The sequence below is a fragment of the Penicillium cinerascens genome (assembly GCF_028974065.1).
Source record: "Penicillium cinerascens strain IBT 15544 chromosome Unknown scaffold_4_segment0_segment0, whole genome shotgun sequence".
Classification (NCBI taxonomy): Eukaryota; Fungi; Ascomycota; class Eurotiomycetes; order Eurotiales; family Aspergillaceae; genus Penicillium; species Penicillium cinerascens.
In genome coordinates, this window is record NW_026695297.1 from 2,939,905 (window position 1) to 2,966,314 (window position 26,410).

Below are 26,410 nucleotides of genomic sequence, written 5' to 3' on the forward strand. Positions count from 1 at the left end.
GCTGGCCGCACCACGTCAACGATAGCCTTACGTGCTTTTGGCAGCAGACGCACGATCTGGCTCTCGATCTCTCCAATTTCGACTCGCTGGCCGCGGATCTTGATTTGTGTATCGCGACGGCCAAGGTAGGTCAGCGACCCATCTAGGTTCTGCTGTACCAGATCGCCAGTTCGATACATCCGACGGCCGGGGCTCAGGCCCAACTCTTCGATAAATGCTGGATCTGTAATAAATGCGGCACCGGTCTTAGCCAGGTCATTCAGGTAGCCGCGGGCTAACTGCGGTCCTTCAATAAGTAGCTCGCCCGGCGCGCCGATTGGAACTAGTTTCATGCTAGCTGGGTTCACTACCCAGAATGTTGCAGCCAGCGGCTTGCCAACATTAAGTGCCTCTGATCTGGTCCAAATCTTGTTTCCTGTAGTGTGGATACAGCACTCGGATGGCCCGTAGGCGTTGATGATGTTAGCATGCTCAACCCATTGATCAACGACATTTGGTTGAATAGCTTCTCCCATCAATACTAGTGTTCGTATAGTCTGGATATTTTGTGGCTGGAGTAGGGCGGCTACAGTTGATGTTAAGGTGGCAATGGTAATGCCAGCCTCTGACAGGAACGTTGTAAGCCGGTTGATACGGTCATCTTCCGAGGGGACGCAAATGCACGCCCCTAGACAAAGAGTTGTTATAATCTCCTGGATAGCAACATCGAAGGTGTATGCTGCGAACTGTGACAGCCGATCATGCGGCTGAATATCGAATGCGCGTCCATGAGCGAGGATACTAGTTGCAAGAGCGCCGTGTTCAAGTACAACGCCCTTAGGCGTTCCAGTGCTACCGGAGGTGAAGATAACCCAGGCCACATTGTCGGGCCGCACCGATACGCAGGGCTCAGTAGACGCTATTAGGGGCAAGGGGCCTGTGTCGAAGAAGGAGTTCACGGCAAGTAACTGCGTATGCACCGCCAGCTCCGACAGCCGCTCCTTGTGAGCACGATCTACTAGCACAATCGGCGCTGCAATGTCCCGGACAATCCCCTGAATACGCGACAATGGGTGCTGTACACCGAGAGGGACCACGGCGCCACCGGCGCGGAGAATAGCCAGGATAGCCACCACTCCCAACCTCGATTTATCCATACACATGCCGACCATCACCTCTGGGCCCACACAGTACTCCGCGGACAGATGTTGAGCCAGCTGACGGCTCGCTTCATCCAGCTCTCCGTACGTCATTTCGCCGTCCCACGCGCTCACGGCTGTTCTCTCTGGGTGGGCGGTCATCTCGTCTAACACTAAGTCATGAATGCAGCGCTCAATCCGTGGCGGAACCGTCGAGTTCCACTTGGACAACTGCACACTGTCCTCCAAGGACAGTAGTTGTAGCCGTCCGAGCGGCTGCTCAGTATCCGAATTAGCTGACAGTTGCTGCACAATGCGACTAAACTGGGCAAGAAGACGCTGTGCAGTATCAACGGCGACGACGTCACGATCGTACCGCAGCTCAACTGCGACATCGCTAACATCTGATCCCATAGTACACTCCACAGTCAGGGGATAGGCATCAAAGGAATCCATAGAAGTAACGTCATTCTCTAAGTCCATACCCATATTGAACATTGGTATTCCTGACTCGCTCTCCCCGGCTGGCTGGACCACAAAGATGTGGCCGGGGTCAAATTCTGGTCCAAGCCCAGGAACCATGCGGCGAATGTTATGGAGACCTGTATGTTCATATGGTATCATCTCAATGGACCGGTTCTGGATATCAGCAAGGAAGCTTTTCACAGACTGCTCCTGTGAGGCTGACACATAGAAGGGGACTGTAGTAACAGTTGGCGCTATAAGGTCCGTAATGCCGTCTATCGGGGCCATGCGACCGGAGAGTACGACATTGACGACTGCATCATTGATCCCAGTATTGGTGGCAACAAGCAGGGCCCAGGCGGCGCGCAGTACTATAGGGAGTGTTGCGGCTTCTGACTTCAGAGGTACGTGGAGATTTTGCTGAAGTGTGTCCCTTGGGTTGACATGTTGCTGCGGGGATGGTAAAGCTGGATAACGAACCCAGTTAGCGCTTTTTAGGTGCTTTTGCCAGAATGAGGCCGCTTTCTCCTCTTTTTGCATGGTCAGGTAAGCAATGAATCGTGATACCGGGACCGGAACGGGCGGAGCTGCGCCTTGCAATAGCCGGGCCAACAATTCCATTAATTTGGTCACACTCCAGCCGTCATAGACACTATGGTGTGTTGTCCAAACAAAGTAGCGGTCAGGTCCATTGTGAACAATAGCGGTACGACTGAGCGTGCCCCCATAGGTGATTGGGTTGGCTCGGTCTGTTGCGAGATAGTCGTCGAGCGACGTCCCATGGTGCCAAACGAGCTCCTTCCGCAATACAACCTGAAGCGCATTGCAAAGGGCTGAAGAAATGATGCGTGTTCGCAAGATAGGAAGGCTTTCGGCCAGTTGCGTCCAGGCAGCTTTGAGCTGTTGAATAGACAGGTTGGCCTGTAGTCGGAAAACGCGTTGAACGACGTAGGCCTTGGGACGCTGTGCAGTGATTGCCATAAGACCGGCCTGGAGGGGACTGCAGGGGTAAATATCCTCGATCAGGTCAGTTGTGACGATGCACTGCATCGCAACATCTGCCAACAATCGTTTTCGCTCGTCTTCCATATCGGGGTCGATCCGAGCGAGTTCAGGCCACAGACTGAACCGAGCTGGATCTTTGTCGGTGAAGCCATAGTCCTCGTTCTTGTTTTCTATAGCTTCCGCTAGATTTACAAGACGGGGCCAGCGGAATATGTCGGCCACAGAAAGGGGAATCTGCTTTGCCCGGGCAACCGCCGTCAGCTTCATGGCCACTACCGAATCACCACCAAGCCGGAAGAAGGAATCATTGATGCCCACTGCATCAGGGGAAAGGGATAAGGCCTCGGCCCAGAGGCTGTGCAGCTTTTCCTCCATAGGAGTATTTGGAGCTTGCTTTGCCATTGTAGAATAGGAAAAGCTACTTAGCGCCTCGCGGGACATCCGGCGCAGCCGTTCCCGAACGAACTGGCGGTCCAGCTTGCCAGAATTGTTCACTGGGATCTTTGGAGTAAGGAGGTACGCCGTGGGTACCATATATGTTGGAAGCACTTGACCGAGCTCGATTTCCAACCCCTGGAGGCCATTACGGGTCGCATCGGTGATGTGTGAATCGTCAGACAAGTCCAACTCTCCACTGCTGGATAATCCAGCCCTAGGGTATTCGATGACGGCGACCAACATCAGAACTCCATCATGTGCCTCGCCAGCCGGTTGCACCACATCGACGATCGCTTTAGAAGCATCTGGAAGCAAATGCACGATCTGGCTCTCGATCTCTCCAATTTCGACTCGTTGGCCGCGGATCTTGACCTGAGTGTCGCGGCGACCAAGATATATAACCGAGCCGTCTGCATTCTGCTGCACCATATCACCAGTGCGGTACATCCGTCGGCCATTTAGGCCCATATCTTCCGTAAATGCCGGGTTGTTGATAAAGGCAGCAGCAGTCTTGACAGGGTCGTTCAAGTAACCTCGTGCCAACTGTGGCCCTTCAATAAGCAGCTCGCCCGGCGCACCGATTGGAACCAATTGTCCAATATTGGCCGGATTAACTACCCAGAAAATACCCGCAAGCGGCTTCCCTACATTAGGTGCCTGTGATCTTTTCTGGATCTTGTTTCCCGTGGTATGAATACAGCATTCCGAGGGCCCATAAGCATTGATAATGTCGGTATGATCAATCCATTGATCAACAACCTTTCTTTGAACAGGTTCACCCATCAACACTAACGTTCGTAGGCTTGGGGTATTTTCTGGCCGGACCAAACAAGCCACTGTTGATGTCAAAGTGGCGATAGTGACATTGGCGTCTGAAAGGAATGGCATGAGCCGGTTCATACGATCGTCCTCTGAAGGAATACAAATACAGGCCCCAAAAGCAAGAGTTGTCATAATCTCCTGGATAGCAACATCGAAGGTATAGGCTGAGAATTGTGACAGCCGGTCATGGGGCTGGATATCGAATGCGCGACCATGGGCGAGGATACTTGTTGCAAGAGCCTGGTGTTCAAGAAGAACACCCTTAGGTATGCCGGTGCTGCCTGAGGTATAGATGACCCAGGCCATGTTCTCAGGCCGCACGGTTATGCAGGGCTCTCCCGATGGTGTCGGGGTCGACGTGGCCACACCGAAGAAAGAGTCCACTGCAAGTAGCTGTGTATGCTCCGTCAGCGTCGCCAGCTGCCCCAGCCGCTGTTCTTGACCACGGTCAACCAGTATGAGCCGCGTGGCAGTATCTTTGACGATGCCCTCAATGCGGGCTAGAGGATGTTGTACACCGAGGGGGACGACAGCGCCACCGGCACGGAGGATGGCTAGCATAGCCACCACTCCTAACTTCGATTTATCCATGCACATGCCAACCATCGTCTCCGGACCGACACCTCGTTCTACCAGATGATAACCCAGACGGCGGCTGGAATCATCTAGCTCCCTGTATGTTATCTCTCCATCCCACGCGCTGATAGCCACTGCGGACGGCTGGTCTACCATCTTGTCCAGCACCATATCATGAATACAGCGCTCTACCCGTGGGGGTACCGTTGAGTTCCATCTGCTCAACTGCACGACATCCTCTCTCGATAGTAGTTGCAGCTGTCCTAGGGGCTGTTCGGTCTCAGCATTTTGTACTAGCTGGTGGACAATATGGTCAAACTGTGCTAGTAGGCGATGCGCATGGTCAACCGGGAGGACTTCGCGGTCGTAGCGTAATTCGACCCTGACTGCATTTCTCCCCACTGCCATCGTGCACTCGATTGTGAGTGAATATGCGTCAAAGGCATTGGCAGAGCTTTCTGTATGTTTTCTCTGCATATGAGACATCGGTAAGGCTGATTCGCTCTCCTCGGCAGGCTGAAAAACAAAGCTGTGACCTGGGTCGAACTCCGGTCCCAGGCTAGACACCATGCGTCTAATGTTCTGGAGACCAGTGTGTTCATAGGGGATCATTTCGGTTGCCCGCTTATGTACGGTGGTAAGGAACTCCCGCACAGACTGAGTTGGCGATGCGGAAATGCGGAAGGGAACCGAAGTGACAGTCGGCGCCACCAGACCAGTAATGCCCTCAACGGCTGCCATACGGCCGGATAGAACAACGCTGATAACTGATTCATTGGAGCCGGTATTGGCGGCTACCAGGAGCCCCCAGGCGGCTCGCAACAGCGTCGCCGTTGTCCGATCACCTGGACTGTTGGGAATTTCGACCTGTCGCTGAATCACATCTCTCGGGTTGACGACTTGCTGCGGAGAGGACAAGGCTGGATATTGAGCCCAATTGGCGCCTTCAAGCTGCCGCTGCCAGAATTCCGCCGCCTGTTCCTTGTCCTGCCGGGCCAAGTAGGCAATAAATCGAGAGACGGGCACCGACGCCGAAGGAGCCTCATCTCTTAGCAGCTGTGCCAGGAGTTTTGACATTTCCATTAAGCTCCATCCGTCAAAAACGCTGTGATGTGTCGTCCAGACAAAGTATCGACAATCTCCGTTCGCCAATATCGCCGCACGACTGAGTGAGCCACCGTACGTGATAGGCGTAGTTCTATCCGCTTCGATATACTCCTGGAGTGACATCCAGCTCTGCCAGGTCGGCTGCTCCTTGACCACAACTTGTAGCGCGTCGGCATATGCGGAAGGGATGATGCGTGTCCGTAATATAGGCAGAGCTTCCACCAATCTCGCCCAGGCTGCCTTCAGCTTCTGAATGAGCAGGTCGGCCTCTAGGCTGAATACACGCTGGACAACGTAGGCCTCGGGACGTTGTGCCGTAATCGCCATCAATCCGGCCTGCAACGGGCTACATGGATAGACATCCTCAATATCGTTAATGGATACGCCACAATACGCAGCAACATCGGTCAGCAGTCGTACTCGCTCGACTCTAGAATTATCGGTGTGGACAAGTTCTGGCCAGAGACTTAGCGGAGCTGGATCTTCGTCCGCCGCGCCGTTGTCTTCGACATGTTTCTCTTCCATAGCGGCTGCTATGTCTGCCAGCCGTGGCCATTGGAAGATGTCAGCCACGGATAGGGGGATATTTTCGGCTCGGGCCGCGGCCGTTAACTTCATAGCCAGCACCGAGTCTCCACCAAGGCGGAAGAAGGAGTCGTTGAGCCCAACCGATTTGGGGTCCAGTACGAGAGCCGTGGCCCATAGGCTTTGTAGCTTCTGTTCCATAGCAGTGGTCGGCGCCTGCTTTGAGCCTGCCGAGCAGGAGAAGCTGCTCAGCGACTCGCGGGACATCGAGCGCAGCTGATACCGCACGGCGCGGCGGTCCAGCTTGCCAGACGCGTTGATCGGGATACTGGGAGCTAATAGGAACACCGCGGGGACCATGTAAGCCGGCATCATCTGCCCGAGGTCGGCTTCCAATTTTGCAACGTCCTTACGTGCAGCTTCGGTAATCTGTGCGCCATCGTATAGCTTCAACGGTCCGAGGCTGCTCGGGGTAGGCCCAGCCTCAGCATACTCGATGACAGCCACGAGCATGACTGGTGCGTCAAGTGCCTCACCGGCGGGACACACCACATCCACCATGGCTTCATGTCCAGGCGGGAGCAGGAGATTGATCTGGCTCTCTATCTCACCGATTTCCACCCGCTGGCCACGGATCTTGACCTGCGTGTCCATTCGGCCGACGTACGAAAAGGAGCCGTCCGCATTCTGCTGCACGATGTCTCCTGTGCGGTACATTCGTCGGCCAGGGCTGAGACCCAGCCCCTGTATAAACGCTGGATCTTTAATGAAAGCGGCGTCGGTCTTGTCGGGGTCATTCAGGTAACCGCGTGCCAGCAATGGTCCTTCAACCAGAAGCTCGCCCCTCACACCAATAGGACAGAGACAGTTGTGGTTTCCGGGATATACAACCCAGAAGGCCCCTGCTAGAGCCTTTCCAAAATTCTTGACATCCTTGGTTCCACTCACGATCCTGGCCGCACACACAATGGCGCATTCGGATGGACCATATGAGTTCATAAGTTGGACACTGCTACTCCATTTGTCGACAAGCTGCGGCTCTATTGCTTCACCACCGAGAGCGAGTTTTGTGAGAGCCGGCACCTGATCAGGGGAGAGTAACTTGAGGGTTGTTGGCGTCAATTCGACGTAATTCGCATTGGCTTTTTGAAAACAACCAGCCAAATCATTCATACGGTCTTCCTCAGACATGAGACACACACAGCCACCACTGACCAGGGTGCAGAAAATGTCGGTAATGCAAACATCGAAGGTAAATGCCGCAAATTGGAGAGTCCGAGATTCCGTTGACAGTGAGAGGAATCGAGCATTAGCCAGCACTGATGTAGCGAGTGCAGCATGTTCAAGGACAACGCCTTTAGGCTGACCAGAACTTCCAGAAGTGTACAGTATCCAGGCAACATTCTCAGCTGTGACTGTGGCACACGCATCATATGCCGTAACAGGGAGTGAGTCATGGAGGGTGGCATCGACGGTGATGGTGGCTGGTATTGCAGAGCCTAGTCGCCCTTTTTGTGATGGGTCAACCAGGACTAGCCGCATAGCCGAGTCTTTAACAATTCGTTCAATGCGCGACGGAGGATATTGCACTCCAAGAGGAACGACAGCGCCACCGGCGCGGAGGATGGCTAACATGGCGACCACCGCCCACTTGGATTTGTTCATGCACAGGCCGACCATCACCTCCGGGCCTACGCCTCTATCAGCCAAGTGGCAGGCCAGCCGGCGGCTGGATTCGTCCAAATCGCCGTACGTCATCTCTCCGTCCCAAGCGCTGATAGCCACCGCAGAAGGCCGGTCAAGCACGTGTTCACGCACAAGGTCGTGGAGGCAGCGTTCGATGCGTGTAGGTACGACAGAGTTCCACTGTCTCAACTGCAGCATGTCCTTCTCGGGTAACAGTTTGAGAACCCCGAGCGGCAGCTCTAAATCCGCATGGCGTGTTAGCTGCTCAGCAATGTGGCTGAATTGAGCAAGCAGGCGTTGCGCAGCATCAACCGGCACAACTTCGCGGTCAAAGGACAGCTCAACTGTAACCTCACTTGTCCCGCCCACGGTGCATTCGATGTTCAGCGCGTAGGCATCAAACGCGTCCATAACAGTAGCTTCATCATCGGCGTCCATACCTATATCGAACATCGGTCTTGCTGATTCGCTCTCTCCGGCTGGCTGAACTAGAAAGATGTGGCCGGGGTCGAATTCTGGCCCAAGGTCAGGGCTCATGCGCCGGATGTTTTGAAGACCAGTGTGCTCATATGGGATCATCTCAGTAGCGTCTTTCTGTATATCGGAAAGGAAACCCCGTACAGTCTGTTCCCTCCTAGCGGATACGCGGAAGGGCACGGAGGTGATAGTCGGGGCTACCAGGTCTGTAATACCGTCAAAGGCTGCCATGCGACCAGAGAGCACGACATTGATGACTGCTTCCTCGGCGCCGGTGTTGACGGCGACCAGGAGGCCCCACGTGGCACGCAACACCGTAGACATTGTCGCAGCTCCCGACATTAGAGAGATGTGCAACTGGCAGGTTAGTTTATCGCGAGGGTTAACTTTGTGTTGCCCGGATGGCAAGGCCGGATAGCACGTCCAGTTAACACCTTGAAGGTGTTCCTTCCAAAATGCCACCTTATGCTCCTCATCCTGACGAGCCAGATAAGCGATGAACCGTGATACTGGCACCGGGGAAGATGGCAGCGCCTCAAACCTCAGGAGCTGCCCAAGCATGTCTATCATTTTCGACTTGCTCCACCCATCATAGATACTGTGATGTGACGTCCACACGAAGGTGCGGCTCTCATTGTCTTCGCTCTCTATGATGGCGGTGCGACTGAGCTCGCCGCCGTATGTAATAGCATTGGCTCTATCCATAGCAAGATAGTCTTCAAGCGATGCCCCGTGGTTCCAGATTGGTTGTTCCATTACCACGACTTGTAGCGCGTCGGTGTGAATGGAGGGAACAATACGCGTCCGCAAGATAGGCAGGGCTTCAACCAGCTGGCTCCAGGCGACTTTGAGCCGTTCAGTTGAGAGGTTGGCATGCAGTTGGAAGACGCGCTGGATAACGTAGGCCTTGGGATGCTGAGCAGTAATTGCCATCAGCCCCGCTTGTAGCGGGCTGCATGGATAGACATCCTCAATTTGGTCAGGAGAAATACCACATTGTGCGGTAATATCTGCTAACAAGCGGTCTCGTTCTGCATCGGTATTGTCCGTTTGGGCGAGCTCTGGCCACAGACTAAACGGAAGAGGATCTGGTTCTATAGGGCTATTGCCTTCATGATGTTCTTCCAAAGCTGCTGCCATATCCTCGAGGCGGGGCAGGCGGAAGACATCGGCCACGGAGAGGGGAATATTCTCAGCGCGGGCCGCCGCCGCCAACTTCATTGCCACCACCGAATCTCCACCAAGACGGAAAAAGGAGTCGTTGATGCCTACTGCATCAGGTGAAAGTGATAAAGCCACGGCCCAGAGGCTCTGCAGCTTTTGTTCCGTAGCAGTTTTTGGGGCCTGCTTTGTGATGGTAGAGCAGGAATAGCTGCTTATCGACTCGCGGGACATCATGCGCATCTCTTTCCGTACAGTACGGCGATCCAACTTGCCAGAAATATTTATTGGCAAATTTGGAGCAAGCAAAAATGCTGAGGGCACCATGTATGACGGTAGAACCTGCGCGAGGTCGACGTATAATTTCTCGATGGCCTTATATGCGGCTTCAGTGATCATTGCGGGATTGTATAGATCCAGCGCTCCGCAACTACTCATGGCAGGGCCAGCCTTAGCATACTCGACGATAGCCACCAACATCAATATGCCGTCATGAGCCTCGCCGGCTGGTCGAATCACATCGACAATAGCCTTGCGTGAGTCTGGAAGTAAATGCACAATTTGGCTCTCTATCTCTCCAATCTCGATTCGTTGGCCGCGGATCTTGACTTGTGTATCTCGTCGTCCGACGTATGTTAGGGACCCGTCGGGATTTTGCCGTACTAAGTCGCCGGTGCGGTATATCCGCCGGTCGAGACCTAGGCCCAACTGTTTGGTAAATGCTGGATCTTTGATAAATGCGACACCGGTCTTAGCAGGGTCATTGAGGTAGCCTCGTGCCAATTGCGGTCCTTCAATAAGTAGCTCGCCCGGCGCGCCGATTGGGACAAGCTGTCCGACGCTGGCCGGATTAACTACCCAAAAGACGCTAGCAAGGGCCTTTCCAATATTAAGGGCCTCTGACCTATGCCGGATCTCGTTTCCCGTGGTGTGTATACAGCACTCAGATGGCCCATAGGCATTGATAACAGTGGCATGTCCAACCCACAGGTCAACAACCTTGGGCTGCACAGCTTCGCCCATCAAAACTAGCGCTCGTACACTGGGGACGTCGTGTGGCTGAACCAAGGCAGCTACTGTTGATGTGAAGGTGATAATACTGACATTGGTTTCTGATAGGAAGGGTGTAAGTCGGTTCACACGATCTTCTTCTGAAGGAATACAGATACACGCCCCAAGAGACAGAGTTGTCATGATCTCCTGTATAGCGACATCGAAAGTATATGCCGCAAATTGTGACAGCCGGTCATGGGGCTGGATATCGAATGCGCGACCGTGGGCAAAGATGCTAGTTGCAAGGGCGCCGTGTTCAAGTACAACTCCCTTGGGCGTGCCAGTGCTTCCAGAAGTATAGATGACCCACGCCACATTCTCTGGCCGTACAGCCGTGAACGGCCCATTGGACGTTACTGTTAGGGTCGATGGAGCCGTGTCGAAGAAACAGTCGACGGGAAGCAGCTGCGTGTGGGACGATAGCGTAGCTAAACGTTGTTCTTGGCCGCAGTCAACCAGTACGATCGGCATGGCTGTGTCTTTCACGATGCCCTCGATACGAGCTAGTGGATGCTGCACCCCAAGAGGCACCACGGCGCCACCGGCGCGGAGGATAGCCAGCATGGCCACCACTCCTAACTTCGACTTATCCATGCAAAGCCCAACCATCACCTCAGGGCCTACACCGCAGCCGGCCAGGTGCTGAGCTAGCTGAAGGCTTGCAATATCCAGCTCGCTATATGTCATCTCGCCGTCCCACGAGCTGATAGCCGGCGCTGCCGGTTGGGCGGCCATCTGGTCCTGCACCAGTTCATGGATGCATCGATCAACCTTTGGTGGTACACTTGAGTTCCACTGGGACAACTGAACAGCATCCTCCGCAGATAGGATTTGCATCTGTCCAAGCAACTGCTCAGCCTCGGCATTGCCTGCTAGCTGCTGCACGATGTGGGCGAACTGGGCAAGAAGACGCTGCGCAGCATCAACGGGGAGGACTTCGCGATCATACCGCATCTCAACCCCGACACCACTGCTCAACTGGCCCACCGTACATTCAATATTGAGTGGATGGGAGTAAAACGCGTCTGCAGTGGTAAGTTCCCTCCTGAATAGCCTGTTCTGCATTGGTGGCGACGACTCGCTTTCTTCGGCCAGTTGGACGACAAACATATGGCCAGGGTCGAATTCTGGGCCAAGGCCAGGAACCATACGACGAATATTCTGAAGACCAGTATGCTCGAATGGGATCATCTGAGTGGTTTGCTCCTGTATAGCACCAAGGAAACCACGCACGGTCTGTTCTCTCCAAGCAGATACACGGAAAGGTACCGACGTGATAGTCGGCGCTATGATATCTGTGATGCCATTGATGGGGGCCATGCGGCCGGAGAGCACGACGTTGATAATAGCTTCATCGGCGCCAATGTGAGCCGCCACGAGGAGGGCCCAGGCGGCGCGCAGCAGTGTCGGGGTCGTTACAGCACCTGCTGTCCGTGGAATGCTGATCTGGCAATTCAGCAGGTCGTGGGGCACGACCTTCTGGTGTAGGGACGGCAACGCCGGGTAACGAGCCCAGTTGGCGCCTTCCAGGTGGTTCTTCCAGAATGTTGCCGTCTGTTGCTTATCCTGCTGGGACAAATAGGCGATGAAGCGCGACACAGGCACTGGGGCTGAAACAGCTTCACCTCGCAATAGCTGCACAAGCATTTCCATTATCTTAGCCATGCTCCAGCCGTCGTAAATGCTGTGGTGTGTCGTCCACACGAAAAATCGATTCGTCCTATCTTCGCTCCCGACAATAGAAGTACGACTTAAAACGCCGCCGTATGTAATAGGGGTAGCTTTATCTGCAGCAAGATAGTCCTCGAGTGACACCGAATCCTGCCAGATCGGCTGCTCCCCCCGGACCACCACTTGTAATGCGTCAACTTGTACTGAGGGGATAATACGCGTGCGTAGAATAGGCAGGTCTTCCACCAGCCTTGTCCAGGCTGCCTTCAGCTTCTGAGTAGAAATGTCGGCCTGCAGACTGAATACACGCTGAATAATATAGGCCTGAGGATGCTGTGCGGTAATTGCCATCAGTCCGGCCTGCAATGGGCTACATGGATAGACGTCTTCAATCTGGCTAGTGGTTATGGCACACTGCGCGGCAACATCTGCCAATAGTCGTGCCCGGTCTGTATCCGCAATACCAGCCTGGGCGAGCTCAGGCCATAAGCTCAGCGGGGCAGGATCTTCGTGTGCCAAGTTATTTGTTGCATGTCCATTAGTGAGGCCGTATTTCTCTTCCATAACGGCTGCTATATCCACCAGATGCGGCCATTGGAAGATGTCAGCCACGGATAGAGGAAGCTTCTCAGCGCGGGCTGCTGCTGTCAGCTTCATAGCTACCACCGAGTCTCCTCCAAGACGGAAGAAGGACTCGTTAATTCCTACTTGGTCAGGGGAAAGCGATAAAACTGCAGCCCACAAACGTTGCAGCCTATATTCCATAGCAGTAGTTGGAGCCTGCTTTGTGATTGTCGAATAGGAAAAGCTGTTTAGCGCCTCGCGGGACATGAGGCGCAACTGGTCTTGCACGGTGCGGCGGTCCAGCTTGCCCGATGTATTCATCGGAATATTCGGGGCAAGTAAAAATGCCGTAGGCATCATGTATACAGGTAAAACCTGCCCGAGCTCGGAATCCAATTTCTTGATAGCCTCTTGTGCGGTCTCAGTGATTGTCGCAGGATCATATAATTCCAGCTCTCCTCCACGACTAGACAATCCAGCCTCAGGATATTCGATAACGGCCACCAACATTAGTACTCCATCATGGGCCTCATCTGCCGGCCGGATAACATCGACAATAGCCTCGCGTGCATTAACGAGCAGACGAACAATCTGACTCTCAATCTCTCCAGTTTCCACCCGCTGACCCCGGATCTTGACCTGTGTGTCGCGACGGCCGAGGTATGCCAGGGAGCCGTCGGGATGCTGTTGTACCAAATCACCGGTACGGTACATCCGCCGGCCGGGGTTTAGACCCAGCTCCTCCACAAACGCTGGATCTGTCACAAACGCGGCTGCTGTCTTTCCCGGATCGTTGAGATACCCACGCGCCAACAGCGGGCCTTCGATTAAGAGCTCGCCTAGCGCGCCGACTGGAACCAGTTCCGTGATGTTCGCTGGGTTAACTACCCAGAGTCCGCCGGCAAGCGACGTTCCTATATTATTAGTCTCTGAACTATCCCGGACTTTCTTACCTGTTATCCATATAGAGCTCTCCGAGGGGCCGTAAGCATTCACAACAGTAGCCTGTTGTATCCATTGATCAACAACCTTTGGTAAGATGGCCTCGCCAGTCAAAATAAGCGTTCGGATTGTCGGTGTGTCTTGCGGCTGGACTAGCGCTGCTACGGTTGAGGTCAGGGTAGCCACAGTGACATTCGCTTTTGACAGGAAGGTAGTGAGGCGGGTTATGCGATCATGTTCGGATGGAACACAGATACAAGCGCCGATCGAGAGAGGCGTCATGATTTCTGCAATGGAAACATCAAAGGTGTATGCCGCAAACTGTGATAAGCGATCGTGGGGCTGGATACCGAATGCGCGCCCATGAGCAAGGATGCTAGTTGCAAGGGCGCCGTGTTCAAGCACAACTCCCTTGGGCGTTCCAGTGCTGCCGGAAGTGTACATCACCCAGGCCACGTTTTTTGGCCGTACGGATACGCAGGGCTCGGCGGACGGTTTCGGGGTTGCCGGGGTCGTATCGAAGAAAGAGTCAACCTCAAGAAGCTGCGTATGCGCCGCCAGCGCCGCCAGCCGCCGCTTGTGAGCGCGATCGACTAGCATTACCGGCGCGGAAGTGTCTTTCACGATGCGCTCAATACGCCCCAGTGGATGCTGCACCCCAAGAGGCACCACGGCGCCACCGGCGCGGAGAATTGCCAACATCGCCACTACTCCTATTTTCGACTTGTCCATGCACAAACCAACCATCACCTCTGGACCGACACCTCGTTCTACCAGATGGTAGGCCAGCCGGCGGCTCATCTCATCTAACTCGCCGTATGTCATCTTGCCATCCCAAGCGCTAATGGCCTGTGCCCTTGGCTGGGCCGCCATCTTGTCCCGGACAAGGTCGTGAACGCAGTGTTCCAGGCGTGGCGGTATGGCGGAATTCCACCTCGAAATCGCAAGGCGGTCTTCGATGCCATGGCTTGGAAAGTCGCGGATATACATGCTGCTTCCTCCTAACAAAAAGGCGACTGCGTCTTGGAACGCCGTCATCTGTGCCTTTGCAACCGGCCAGGCTACCCTAGAAGCCCAGTACTCGAGATTCAAGTCGATTCGTTCTTCACTGAATCTCACATTGGCTGATAGATCATACTATTATTTCATCAGTAAACTCAGTATTGACTCAGCAAAGGTAGAGCTCCTCACGTCTGTTGCGCTTGTCCTCGCGTCTAGCGTCATGGAGATTCCTTCTGTGAAAACATGTGTGTTTGTTGCTTCTCGCTCAATTGAGAGCAGCGTGTTTCCGAGCCGCTTCAACGACCGCGTTTTTGCCACGGGCAGATCGGATATGGGAATATTCTGAAACGGTAGGCCGTCTTGCCAGTCTCGTTTCGCCGAAGACAGTGCATCGGCCGCCCTGGTCTCCGGGGTCAATGTGAGACAGCATGGTAATGTGTTAAGGAAGGGCCCCACAGTGCCGTCGGCGCCCTCGAGATCGCAGTTACGCCCGGATACTATGTATGAGAACGTGATGATATCTGATAGGATGATGCGTCGAATGGCAAGTGCCCAGGCGATTTGGAACAGGTTGGCCGGAGTAATCATCATCTGACTGCAGACAGCGCGAAGCTTCCCGGCCGGTAGTGGCATAGAACAACGGGCTGTCTCCAGGTGATGCAGTTGAGGATTACTTGCGATAAGAGGCAAATGAGACTCGCTGGCGTTGATTAGGTAGGATGTCCAGTACTCAACACCTGCAGAAGCATTCTTTGCGTTCAAGGCAGCTTGCTGGTGAGATGCAAAACTCGTATATGGAAGGGCGTTCTCCGAGAAGTACGCAGCCCGTAGGTAGCTGGCACGAAGATCGTGCAACAAGATTCTACCAGAGTGTCCATCCACCAAGGCATGCGAAATTTCCAGGTCAAGTCGAAGCTCATTGACGCTGACCCCATACACACAAAGACGCAGCGGAGTTTCAAACTTGCGCATAGTAAAGGGTGGGACGGCATGAACATCCCTTGTTGAAGAGCATACTATAACACTGGGTGGAATAGTGTTGGGCTTGAGGACAAGTTGGTCAAATTTGCCAGGTCGGTCATTGCTCTCGATAAATGTCGTCCTGAGGATTGCATGGCGTTTGACAATGTCTCTCCATGCATCGACAACCCTCTCCGTTGCAGGTCGGCGACCATCGGCAGAGGTTGAAAGCAGCCTCATAGAAATATGGCTGATATAGGAAGTAGGGTTGATGGCCTGGCTGACAAAGAAGCCTTCCTGCACGGCGGAGCAAGGCGCAATAGATTCGATGTCGCTAATGGCTATACTGTGTGTCTTCAAGTCCGCGACCAAGTCGTCCAGCGCGGAATCTTGCCAATTGACAAGAGGAAAACCGTTGTCTCCATTTGCGTGGCCATTGACTCCATTTACGTGGCCATTGACTCCATTAACTGTTCCGGCATTCTTTCGGTCTATCTCTTCAGCGAGTGAACCCAAGGTCTCAGCCATCAACAGCTCTGTCATGTCCACGTGAATACCTGCATCGCGGCATTTGGCGATGAAATCGATTGCTAGGATAGAGTCACCACCGAGCAATATGAAAGACTTGTTCCAATCCAGCGAGTCGACGTCGATATTGATAACATGAGCTGCAGCTTTGCCAAGTGTGAGCTTTGATGGCTGAAAACGCGCTTTGACACTATCGGAGTTGTCCATGTTTGATGAGGGCGGTGGTATCAGTAACGAATTCGGACCACGCGATAATCTCCTGTCAAGCGTATCAAGGTCAAGGCGCGTCGTAGCCTCGTAGTAAAGCGAGATACCGATAGTAGAGATGGTTCTAGAGAGAGAGAAAAGAAAAATAACTTGAGATTTACCAGCGGGTATGTCTCACCTGGACCAAGTAGAAAGAGACGCTCGACTGCGAGGTTGACAGTGCTAACCATCCAATGGCAATGGCCAACTTCCCTGCATAAATTCAGTAAAATGGCGTTAACCACAAAGCACAGGCTTTGTTATCAACTTGTCAATAAACCCACCCCGATAAAACCCGGTGAAAGTACGCCTGCTTACTGCCGTATTCCGCCAGCCCCTGTTGATATTCATCCCCTTCGGTAGTCTGAATTTCACTTGTATGATCATTCTCAACTGAAGAAGATCCGGTCAATCACTTGCTCATTGTACCTCGTTGGAACCCGATCCAATATTCTAGCTACAGAATATGAAGGCTACATCCTACTGACTTCCCTGTCTCGTGAACGGACCAAGGACTTTCTAGGTATCCGGTGTCTTGTCAGCGGCAGTAGGCTTAGGAAACCCAATTTAATGCTTGCAGTGCCCTGGGGGTTCATTGAGATGTTCTAAAAAAAGCCCGGCCCCTGAACCACGCGGGAATGAGACAAGATACAAATGAAGCACTGATACTCACCTGCACTGCTATGGAGTACATGGACAGTTGGCCAACGATATTCTCCATGTTCCGCTAACCACCCTGCGGGTTATACGCCCAGCTTACTTCCCGCACTACATTAACTTACTGCATGCACCACAAGTTAAGAGTCAAGTCTCATCAACGCATCAACGCCAAAAATCATAATATTTTAGTTTCAATTGTAAGCCCAAAAATAAATTGGCCATGAGCCCAGTCAAAGACTCTGGAAAGAAGGGAAGAGATTGATGTGCTCTGCGGGGATTGCCGGCGGTGGGGTGCACCTGGACATAAGTGACTACGAGATTGGTGTAAATGTATGGGCGCTGGATGTACCACGTCCAAAACAGGTTTAAGTACACTGGAAATATCGTTGGTAGGATAGTTAATAACTAGTTACCGTTAGTTTAGCATTCCAGGAACACGGGGGGGATAACCGGGACAACTGGGGCCGCGGGTATTAATGTCAATAACGGGGCTGATACACGTCAATAACGGCAGGGTAAATAATTTCAAGCAGGCACCAGTGTATTACAAAGCTGAAGGGATTTAAAGCTGAAGCTTTAACCGTGAGAAGGCAATATTATTCGTTGTCGTAGACCGTAACTAGTTAAGTTAGCTGCAGCCTGACTATGCCAGGAGCGACAGTCATCAGTGTTGTTTGGACAATTTAGATTCGAGTGCGCTGTCGGTTAGGCTTCGTCAGATTTCACAGTCTTACCATTTCTCTTCAACACTTCCACTCCAAGCGCAGGTGGCCTCGTAACACCTCACGCTCTGCTTTCTGAACAGCCACGAAGATGCGCGGGGAGTGTGCACGCGTGGACGAAGATGTCTTTGGCCCCGTGGTTCAGGGCTGCCTGGATGACTTCGACTTCACGTTGCTGTTCCAGGAGACGATCCTATTCGTGCTCCCCGCCTCGTGTCTGCTACTGCTGGCACTCGCATGGCGGGCACCTGAGCTCATTCGCGCCAATGTCCTCGTACGCTCGTCTCTCCTAGGCCTCTTCAAGTCGGTAAGTTTTATGTTGCATCAAAGTGCAATTCTGGCAACCTCCGCCGCCGCCTACTCCCCTAAACTAAGGAGTTAATTCCGAAACTTACGACTCAGGCGACAGATCATTTACCCTCTTATTTTCATCTCACAAGTACTCTTCCTTGCCTTGGTCTGCAAGAATAATTCGGCCAACACGCGAGCCACGATCCCCGTTACCGCAATTGGGCTGCTCGCGATCGTCGTTATGGGCGCCCTGTCATACCTAGAACATCGCAGATCTCCTCGTCCCTCGTCACTCCTCACGTTGTATCTCCTTGCCGCTGCGCCGTTGAATGTGGCTCGCGCTCGTACTCTGTGGTACATGCCGAGTTCAAATGGCGTCGTTATAAGTTTTACTGTTACTGTGGTCCTGATGGTGATCGCTCTTGGACTAGAACTAGCACCAAAGGATGCGCTCATGCGGGAAGAGCTCGTCGAAAAACCTTCTCCTGAAGAGAGGCGCGGCATTGTGGAACGTTCGTTACTCACTTGGATTGTACCCATTTTTGTATATGGTTACCGGAACACGTTCACATCCGCGACGATGCCTTCGGTCGATCCCATATTAACTACGTGCAGACTAAAAGAGACTGCCATCAATGGTATAGATCTCCCCAGCATTTGGCAAATGGGCGTAACGGCAAGCTGAATATTCTGCCCAGATCTTGATCAACCACTGGTTTACAGTCTTGTCCAACTCCACTGGCGAGACCTGCTCAGTCCAATCCTCCCACGCGCCTGCTTTCTAGGCTTGACCCTAGCACAAGCCTTTCTTGTCGAGACGGCCACGGCGTCCGTCTCCAATCCTAAGGCTGCTCAACAGTCCCAGAACGCGCTGGTTGGTGCATATGTATTGGTCTACCTTGGCTTGGCAGTCAGTCGCTCCCTGCCGTTTATAGACCCAGAAGTCCGTCGTTCCTAACTCTGATTTTACAGGTAACATACGCTCTTTATCGCCAGAATTCCGTGCGGGCTGCCGTCGCCATGCGAGCCAGCCTAACAGATTTTGTATTCCAACGCCTTTCGCACCTAGACTCTGCGATCGAGCTCGCCGGCTCAGCTACGACCTTGGTGAGTGCAGACATTGAGCGTATTCAGTTCGGTTTTCGCGAAGTCCACGAAATCTGGGCCAGTCTCATTACTACCGCGATATCACTGTTCTTGATTGAGCGTTCCATTGGTATTGCCATGGTTACTGCGCTTGGTATCTCCATTGGTATTATGCTGACCCCGACTTGTGAGAAATGGTATGCTAATCTATAATGGGAGCAGTCTGCATGGCGGCTGTATTGCTTGTGTCGCTTGCCGGAAGCCAAGCTCAGAAACACTGGTTTGAAGCTACCGAGATCCGTGTCGCTCAGGTGGTGAAGATTCTGGCCGCGTTCAAGAGTATAAAGATGATGGGCTACACGGCTGGGCTCCTTAACAGTCTCACCGCCGCAAGGGTTCACGAGGTCCAACGTTCTCAGAGGTTTCGAGCATTCGTGATTGTGGTAGCCACGTTGGCACAAGCCGCCACCGCACTGGTCCCGGCTTTTGGATTCGCCACGTACGTGCTGCTGCACAACTCTGGCGACGACGAGGTCTTGAGTGCCAGTCTTGCCTTTGGGACATTGACGCTCTTCACCATCCTCACTTCGAGTATAGGGCAACTGATCGATTCAATATTTGGTACGGTGACAGCCGTAGGTTGCATTTCGCGCGTACAAGAAATGTGCACCAAACACTACAGGTTAGACCCTCGTCAAACAAACAGGTCGGCTGAGCCTCCGCACTCGAGCGTGGCCATGAATCACGCCAGCGCAAAGTACGATGAGGACGGTCATGACGTGATCCAGAAGGCCAGCTTCGAAGTCAAGCCCGGCATGATCGTTCGCGTTGTAGGCCCAATAGCATCGGGAAAATCCACGCTTCTGAAAATGATACTTGGCGAGGTGCGTTACTGCACGGGGGAGGTAGCTGTCGGTGACAACATTATCGGCTATTGCGATCAGAACCCCTGGTTGGATCATGTTAGCATCCGGGAAAACATTACTGGTCCCGCACCTTTCCACCCCGAACGATACGCCAACACGATTCGCATATGCGCGCTGGAGCCTGACCTGGAGAGCATCCCCGAGGGAGACGCCTGTCTTTGTTTTGGCAACGGGACCACTCTGAGCGGAGGCCAAAAGGCTCGCATTGTTCGTCATCATCTGCACCGCCGCATCGTGAAGCCTGCTAACAAACCTGTAGGGCTTGGCTCGTGCCATCTACGCATGCCCGCGAATCTTGGTCTTGGACGATTGTCTGAGCGGATTAGATGCTAATACGGAGCATCTTGTGCTTGAGAATCTCGTCGGCGCGCACGGCTTCATTCAGGAGCATTCCATCACCACTTTCTTGGTCTTGAGTTCACGTGCGTCCAGCGCTTGCTCGCCAGATTATCGTCGCCGCTGACCTGAAGATAGAGAAGCCTTTGCCTAGCAGCATCGCCACGCTTTCGCTTGGGCCTGAAGGACCCGTAATGACTGAAAATGCGTCGTACCAACAGCACGTCGCATCTCCATTGGCCCACGATTCGAACACTGTGCGTATAGCACGCTCCGGGGAGTTCAGTGAAGACAGCGACACAGAAGCGCGATTCTTGATAGAAGCGAATGGCCATCGCCTTGAAGGGTATCAGGAGTCAGGGGAACTCGCTCTCTACGTCATGTTCGTGAAGGTTGCTGGAAGAATCGGCTTGTTGGTATTCGTTTTCCTACTTGCCATTTTTGTAGTGGGAATTACCTACCCTCGTGAGTCGCCCCTTATCCGCGACGATGAAATTCGTTCAGGAAGCTGAGACATCGACATGGCAGAAATCTACCTGCAAACCTGGGTCACACAGACTCCGGCAGACCAGCACAGGAGTATTGGTACCCTTACGGGCCTCTACTTGGGTTTGAGCAGTCTGGCCTTGTGCGCATTCTCGGCAGCCTGCGTACAATTCACACTGAGAATTGCACCACGCATTTCCATCAAATTTCACGCGTCGCTAGCCAAAGCGCTGCTTTCGTAAGTAACGATCACGCCTCCTCACCGTCTACTTCGTCCACTGACAGCATCTACTGTAGTGCTCCCCTTTCCTTTCTCGCCACAACCGACAGAGGCTCGATAACCAACAGGTATTACCATCACGTATGTATCAAGTCATAAGATTGTGATCGCTGACGTATCCCTTGATCAGATTCGCTCAAGACCTTGCCATCATAGATCAAGAAGTTCCCTTGGCCTTTATCGGTACAGTTCTCATCTTCTTACAGCTGCTGGCTCAATGCGTAACTCTCATCATTGGGTCCCACTATTCGGGAATAGCTGTCCCCTTTCTGTTGGTAGTAGTGTATTGCATCCAGTCTGTGTATCTGCCGACGTCCTATCAATTACGGTTGCTGGATCTTGAGGCCAAAGCCCCCATTGTGTCACTGTTTGTTCGATCTGTCGAAGGCCTCGCGACGATCCGAGCTTTTGGGTGGTTGAGCCATACACAGATCCAGTCAAGGAGACATATTTTCGCATCTCAAGTGCCGTTCTACCTCCTAGCGACCGCGCAGAATATGCTCAGTCTTGTCCTCGACCTCGTGACTGCGGCACTTGCGATCATCGTCATCTCAATCTCGGTCGGAACGCACGAGGCGGGCCTTGGACTGGCACTGTTCAGCATAGTGGGATTGGGCACCTCTACGAAACTCTTGATTTCGCAATGGACGGAGTTGGAAACCTCCCTCGGTGCTATGAGGCGCATCAATAACTTTGCTGAAAACACCCCCTCCGAGGTCTCGTCCTATAGATGCACAACACCGCCCTACGACTGGCCGAGCAAAGGGACGGTAGAGTTCCGCGATGTTTCACTGGCGTACAGGTGAGTCTTGCGACCCTGGTGGCATCGGGACAGGCGGGGTATGAGCTGACGCATTTCAAATTGACAGTGATACAATGCCTCCTGCCATATCTAATCTAACCCTCAAGATCCAGCCAGGGTGGAAGGTTGGAATCTGCGGGCGCACTGGCAGGTATGGAAGCTGATCCCCGCTGTCGCTGACTCGTCTCATCCGTTATGCTAACAATAGCGCTCCAGTGGGAAAAGCACATTCATCTCGTCTATACTCGGTCTCGTCCACATACAGCAGGGTAGCATAATTATCGACGACAGGAACATCTCTGTCCTCGAACCAGACTCGCTACGTTCGAGCATAACTGTGGTCCCGCAAAATGCCGTGTTGCTACCCGTGGACGTGCGGACGAATCTTACTCTAGGTGCCGTAGGAGCTCCTAGCGACGAAAAGATTATCGCGATCCTCGAAGAGTATGGCCTGTACGAAAGGTTCCACGAGCGAGACGGCCTCGACACACTCGTCGTTGACGATCTACTTTCCCACGGAGAGAAGCAGATCTTCTGCATCGTGCGGGCACTCCTTCATAAGAGTCGCTTGGTTCTGCTGGACGAACCTACAAGCAGGTAAGCCCTAGTCCACTCAAGAACCATCGTTCCGCGCTTGAGGCAAGAGAACTAACCCCGCAATTGTATCCAGAGTCGATAGCAGCACTCAGCAAATTATCGACTCTGCCGTCCTGGGAGGCTTCGAGGGCTCGACAGTACTCTATGTGGCGCACCGTCTCGAGATCTTATCGCAGTTTGACCGCGTCATGGTGATGGACAAAGGCCAGATCGTCGAGTTTGGTGACCCTCGCGAGTTGCTGCAGAAACCCGACTCGCTCTTCGCCAGCACGTTCAGCAAAGCAAACTCACAGATCAGCAGCCCCAAATCGTGCTAAGAGCTACGTTGGTAAAGTAGACCTGACGAAGGCTCGATGAGGCTGCGCTCGACTTCTGACCGCTCATGATTTCAAGGATGTGGTGGGAAATCTTCGAGGACGAATGCCGCTTTGAGCGTGGAAAAGGTTCAATAATATATCCGCTCGCCGGGGCAATTTATAGACTAGACTCTGAGCGTTATTTATGTACTCGTCTACAATAATCACTTCGCCTGATAGACTGCGTCGGTTTGAAAATGTTCCAACATTTTTGTGAGGTCGATGAACAATGAATGAGACACGGATACTTGTGCCTACATTATGCCGATCCCTTTCCACATCTACCAAATCGCACCTCTCGCAGCCGCACAAACAGGTCTCTTCACCGGCTATCCGGAATCGCCATAGCTGCGTTGAATACTAATTGCTGCTGGGAGATAAAAGTCACGGTTTTTGAGTCTAACATATGGGCAACATCGCATTTACGACGTCCCAGAATCATCATCTTTTTTTTCTCTCTATTCCCTTTTGTCAATTGCCCTAGGTGCCATACATAGAAGGCACCACCCCCCGAACCTAGAATTCCGCATAGCTCCACCCAGAACTCAACCCCTGGGTCCGGGTTGAACTTCTCTAACTCCGGACCCAATCCGGACTCAATGCTGGGGCCCCAATAAAACCTATTGAGACCTAAATTGGCCCAACTTTTGCACAATTTTGATCAAAAAGCTGCTCAGTCATCAAAATAACATAACGTAATCGGTAAGCGAGTGACGCACCCACCTATTTTCTCGCGTCCACACGCGTCCTTCTATTTTCTACCGACCACCATGCCTCCAGACCGCGCTCAATTAGGCCGAAATTCTATAGAGCAAGAGGGCCGCATTTCATTAGCTATACAAGCTATTCAGAGAAAGGAAATTACGTCTATACGCGACACAGCGCGCCGATTTAATGTCCCTGAACCAACGCTTCGCCGTCGACTACGCGGGACTACAAACCGCGCTGAATCTCGCGCAAATAGCCATAAATTGACCCAAATTGAAGAGGAATCACTTAAGAAGTGGATATTATCTATGGATTCACGCGGAGCAGCCCCTTGGCCCGCTATGGTGCGAGAAATGGCGAATCTTTTACTTGCAAAGCGCGGTTCAACCCCAATCCAGACAGTCGGCGAAAAATGGGTCTATAACTATACCCATCGTCATTAAGAGCTAAAATCTCGCTTTTCACGTCGATACGACTATCAACGAGCAAAACAAGAGGATCCAAAGGTTATTCAAGGGTGGTTTGATACCGTACAAGCTACGGTTCAGCAATATAGTATCCTACCAGAGTATATCTACAACTTTAACGAGACTGGCTTCGCGATGGGCCTTACAGCGACCGCAAAGGTTATTACTCGAGCGGAATACTACGGTCGGCGATTAGTTTTACAGCCAAGAAATCGCGAGTGGGTGACTACAATTGAGTCAATTAGCGCTTCTGGGTGGGCGCTTCCGCCTATAATTATCTTCAAGGCCAAACTATACAATATAGCTTGGGCCGATGGCTTTCCATATAATTGGCGCGTATTGACTGATTTTCTTCAAGACTCAATGGGCTTTATTTTCAAGAATCGCCAGCTAACGGATAAGGCGCCTCTTCAGCTTTATTGTGCGACACTTATATTTGCCCCCCAAATATCAGTAATCCGTAGGGAGTTCAAAGCAGAGCTTCCTACTTCGATCTGACAGTTACCACAAGTTGAGGAAGGACGGAGCGCAGAATTACAGGCACTTGAGGGCCATTTAGATTGGGTTTTGTCGATGACCTTCTCGCCCAACGTCCGGCTCCTGGCGTCTGCTTCTCCTGATAAGCCTGTATGCCTCTGGGACGTGGGGACTGGCGCGCTGCATCAGACTCTCGAGGTTGATGGATTCATCAACCAGTTGAATTTGCTCAGGGTGGTTCATCTCTTATTACCAACTTGGGCGCGCTTGATGTTCAGTCCATGAGTGAAAATCATGCTTCTAGAGTAACCCATATGACCCCGGGGATCTTCATTGGGCAAGTGCAGTGGATAAAGCTGAACGGCAAACGAGTACTACGGCTTCCACCTGGCTCTCAGCCTAACTGTTCTGCGATTAACAGCAATTTACTAGCGCTAGGGCATCTATCAGAACGGGTTTCTTTTATAGGATTTCGTGTATAGCAGGCTTCAATGGTTTCAATTTTCATTTCTTCCTTATGCTCTAATCTCTTTGTAGAAGAGGGGCCTGGAAGAAGAATATAATTCACATAGCTCTACAGCGTTGGTGGAATGTGCTATTGAGTTCCACAAGTTTCCAAATCCCATACTGTAGTGTATTGCGTTATGGCTTGACACAGTTCCATGTCGCTCAGCTAGAGATTGGATCTAAAAGGTTCTCAGTAGTGTGTGTAATTGTAAGTTAAGGCTGAAATGGAGTACATGTTATACTGCAATAAATGCCACTCAACCTTTGGGCTAAAGTCTTGGCAGTGAGGCGAACCAAGACGAGAGTGTAAAACGTTAAAGCTGGTTTTGCACTTAGCTAACGCTCCTGGTTAAAATGCCAAATGGTGACATTTGCCCGGACGAGCGTTCCTGTATTTGCTCGGCCGTTGACGTTCAAGTGTCACGTTTTGCTTTCTAGACCTGACTGCGCCATCAACTTTTGCTTAAGTGACAATGTTCACATTATCTCTTGGTGTTCAAAGGTCAAATAAGCGCTATCTGGGGTAAACTTCAAATCCAGCATCGCAAGAATTCCACCAAAATTGGTATATTCTCAGGTTACATAATTTTGATGATATGAAACCAATATAAATAAGTAGTCAGTCGAAATGATGCAATATTGTCTTTCTGATCAATTTCAGACTTTTTTGTGGATGATCTTGGCGTGATGGTAGTAAACAGCACATTTCTACTAGTGTGTGTCGCCCCATAATCCGTCACTCTACCTTTCGTAATCTTTATTTGAAAAGAGGTTTCGAACAAGCAGTCAAATGATTGTTGTTTCCTACTAATCTCAGGCAATATTCAATATGTGGTTTGCGAGTGACCGTGCTCAAATTTGCAGGTACCCAGGGGGCGTTTCATCACCCATGGCATTTCATATCACCGGGATGGGGGTTAAGCTGCGACATGAGACGAGAAAAAATCAAACGGACATAAAACTCGTGAGTAGCTTCATTCCGAGGCCAAAATGACGCCGTTAGAGACTCGAATTTTGTACATAATCCATATGGGAGGATCGAAATTTTGGTGATTCATTAGGTAGTGTTTTGCATAGGGTAGCACTAGGAAGAGGCCCTGGCTAATGCGGTACAGTAAGATGTCCCCTGTCTGATCTTTATCAAGATATAAATTATGTATGCTATATAGGGAAGGTTAGTAACTAGATCATGCAAGTTCTGACTCGGAATTCGTCCTGGAGGCGTCTTGATCATCTTAGCCTTAGTCTCGTGTATGCACGGATGGTGCGAAGCTATTCCTCTAGGGATCGGTCGCTTACAGGTCTAACGTAAGCTCCAAAAAAGGGCTTCGGATTCTATAGAGGGAACATCCCCATAATAGTT

At 52.2% G+C, this 26,410-nt stretch overlaps 3 protein-coding genes across 3 annotated transcripts in view; 2 read left to right on the forward strand and 1 right to left on the reverse strand.

Annotated features, from left to right (window-relative positions):
- N7498_009048 (Nonribosomal peptide synthetases (NRPS)) overlaps nt 1-16,307 on the reverse strand; it is a gene marked incomplete at both ends in the record, with an annotated part of 29,559 nt that extends 13,252 nt beyond the window's left edge. Inside the window, 2 exons of the mRNA XM_058456110.1 lie at nt 32-14,747; nt 14,802-16,307. Coding sequence (XP_058306098.1) covers nt 32-14,747; nt 14,802-16,307 — 16,222 coding nt within the window. The remainder of the gene's footprint in view (nt 1-31; nt 14,748-14,801) is intronic.
- Nucleotides 16,308-17,819: 1,512 nt separating this feature from the next.
- N7498_009049 (uncharacterized protein) lies at nt 17,820-22,849 on the forward strand (the record flags this gene model as incomplete). The annotated part of the gene is made up of 13 exons (XM_058456111.1): nt 17,820-18,035; nt 18,138-18,531; nt 18,718-18,929; nt 18,992-19,271; nt 19,328-20,238; nt 20,291-20,453; nt 20,506-20,832; nt 20,896-21,091; nt 21,151-21,201; nt 21,264-21,935; nt 22,003-22,086; nt 22,152-22,532; nt 22,606-22,849. The coding sequence occupies 13 exons, from the start codon at nt 17,820-17,822 to the stop codon at nt 22,847-22,849; spliced, it is 4,131 nt and encodes a 1,376-aa protein (XP_058306099.1).
- A 1,715-nt stretch (nt 22,850-24,564) lies between these two features.
- Nucleotides 24,565-25,022, forward strand: N7498_009050 (WD40 repeat domain-containing protein; the record flags this gene model as incomplete). Its single annotated transcript, XM_058456112.1, has 2 exons — nt 24,565-24,738; nt 24,774-25,022. Coding segments are annotated over 2 exons (423 nt in total), but the record flags the coding sequence as incomplete, so codon positions are not given.
- Between the last annotated feature and the right edge of the window lie 1,388 nt (nt 25,023-26,410).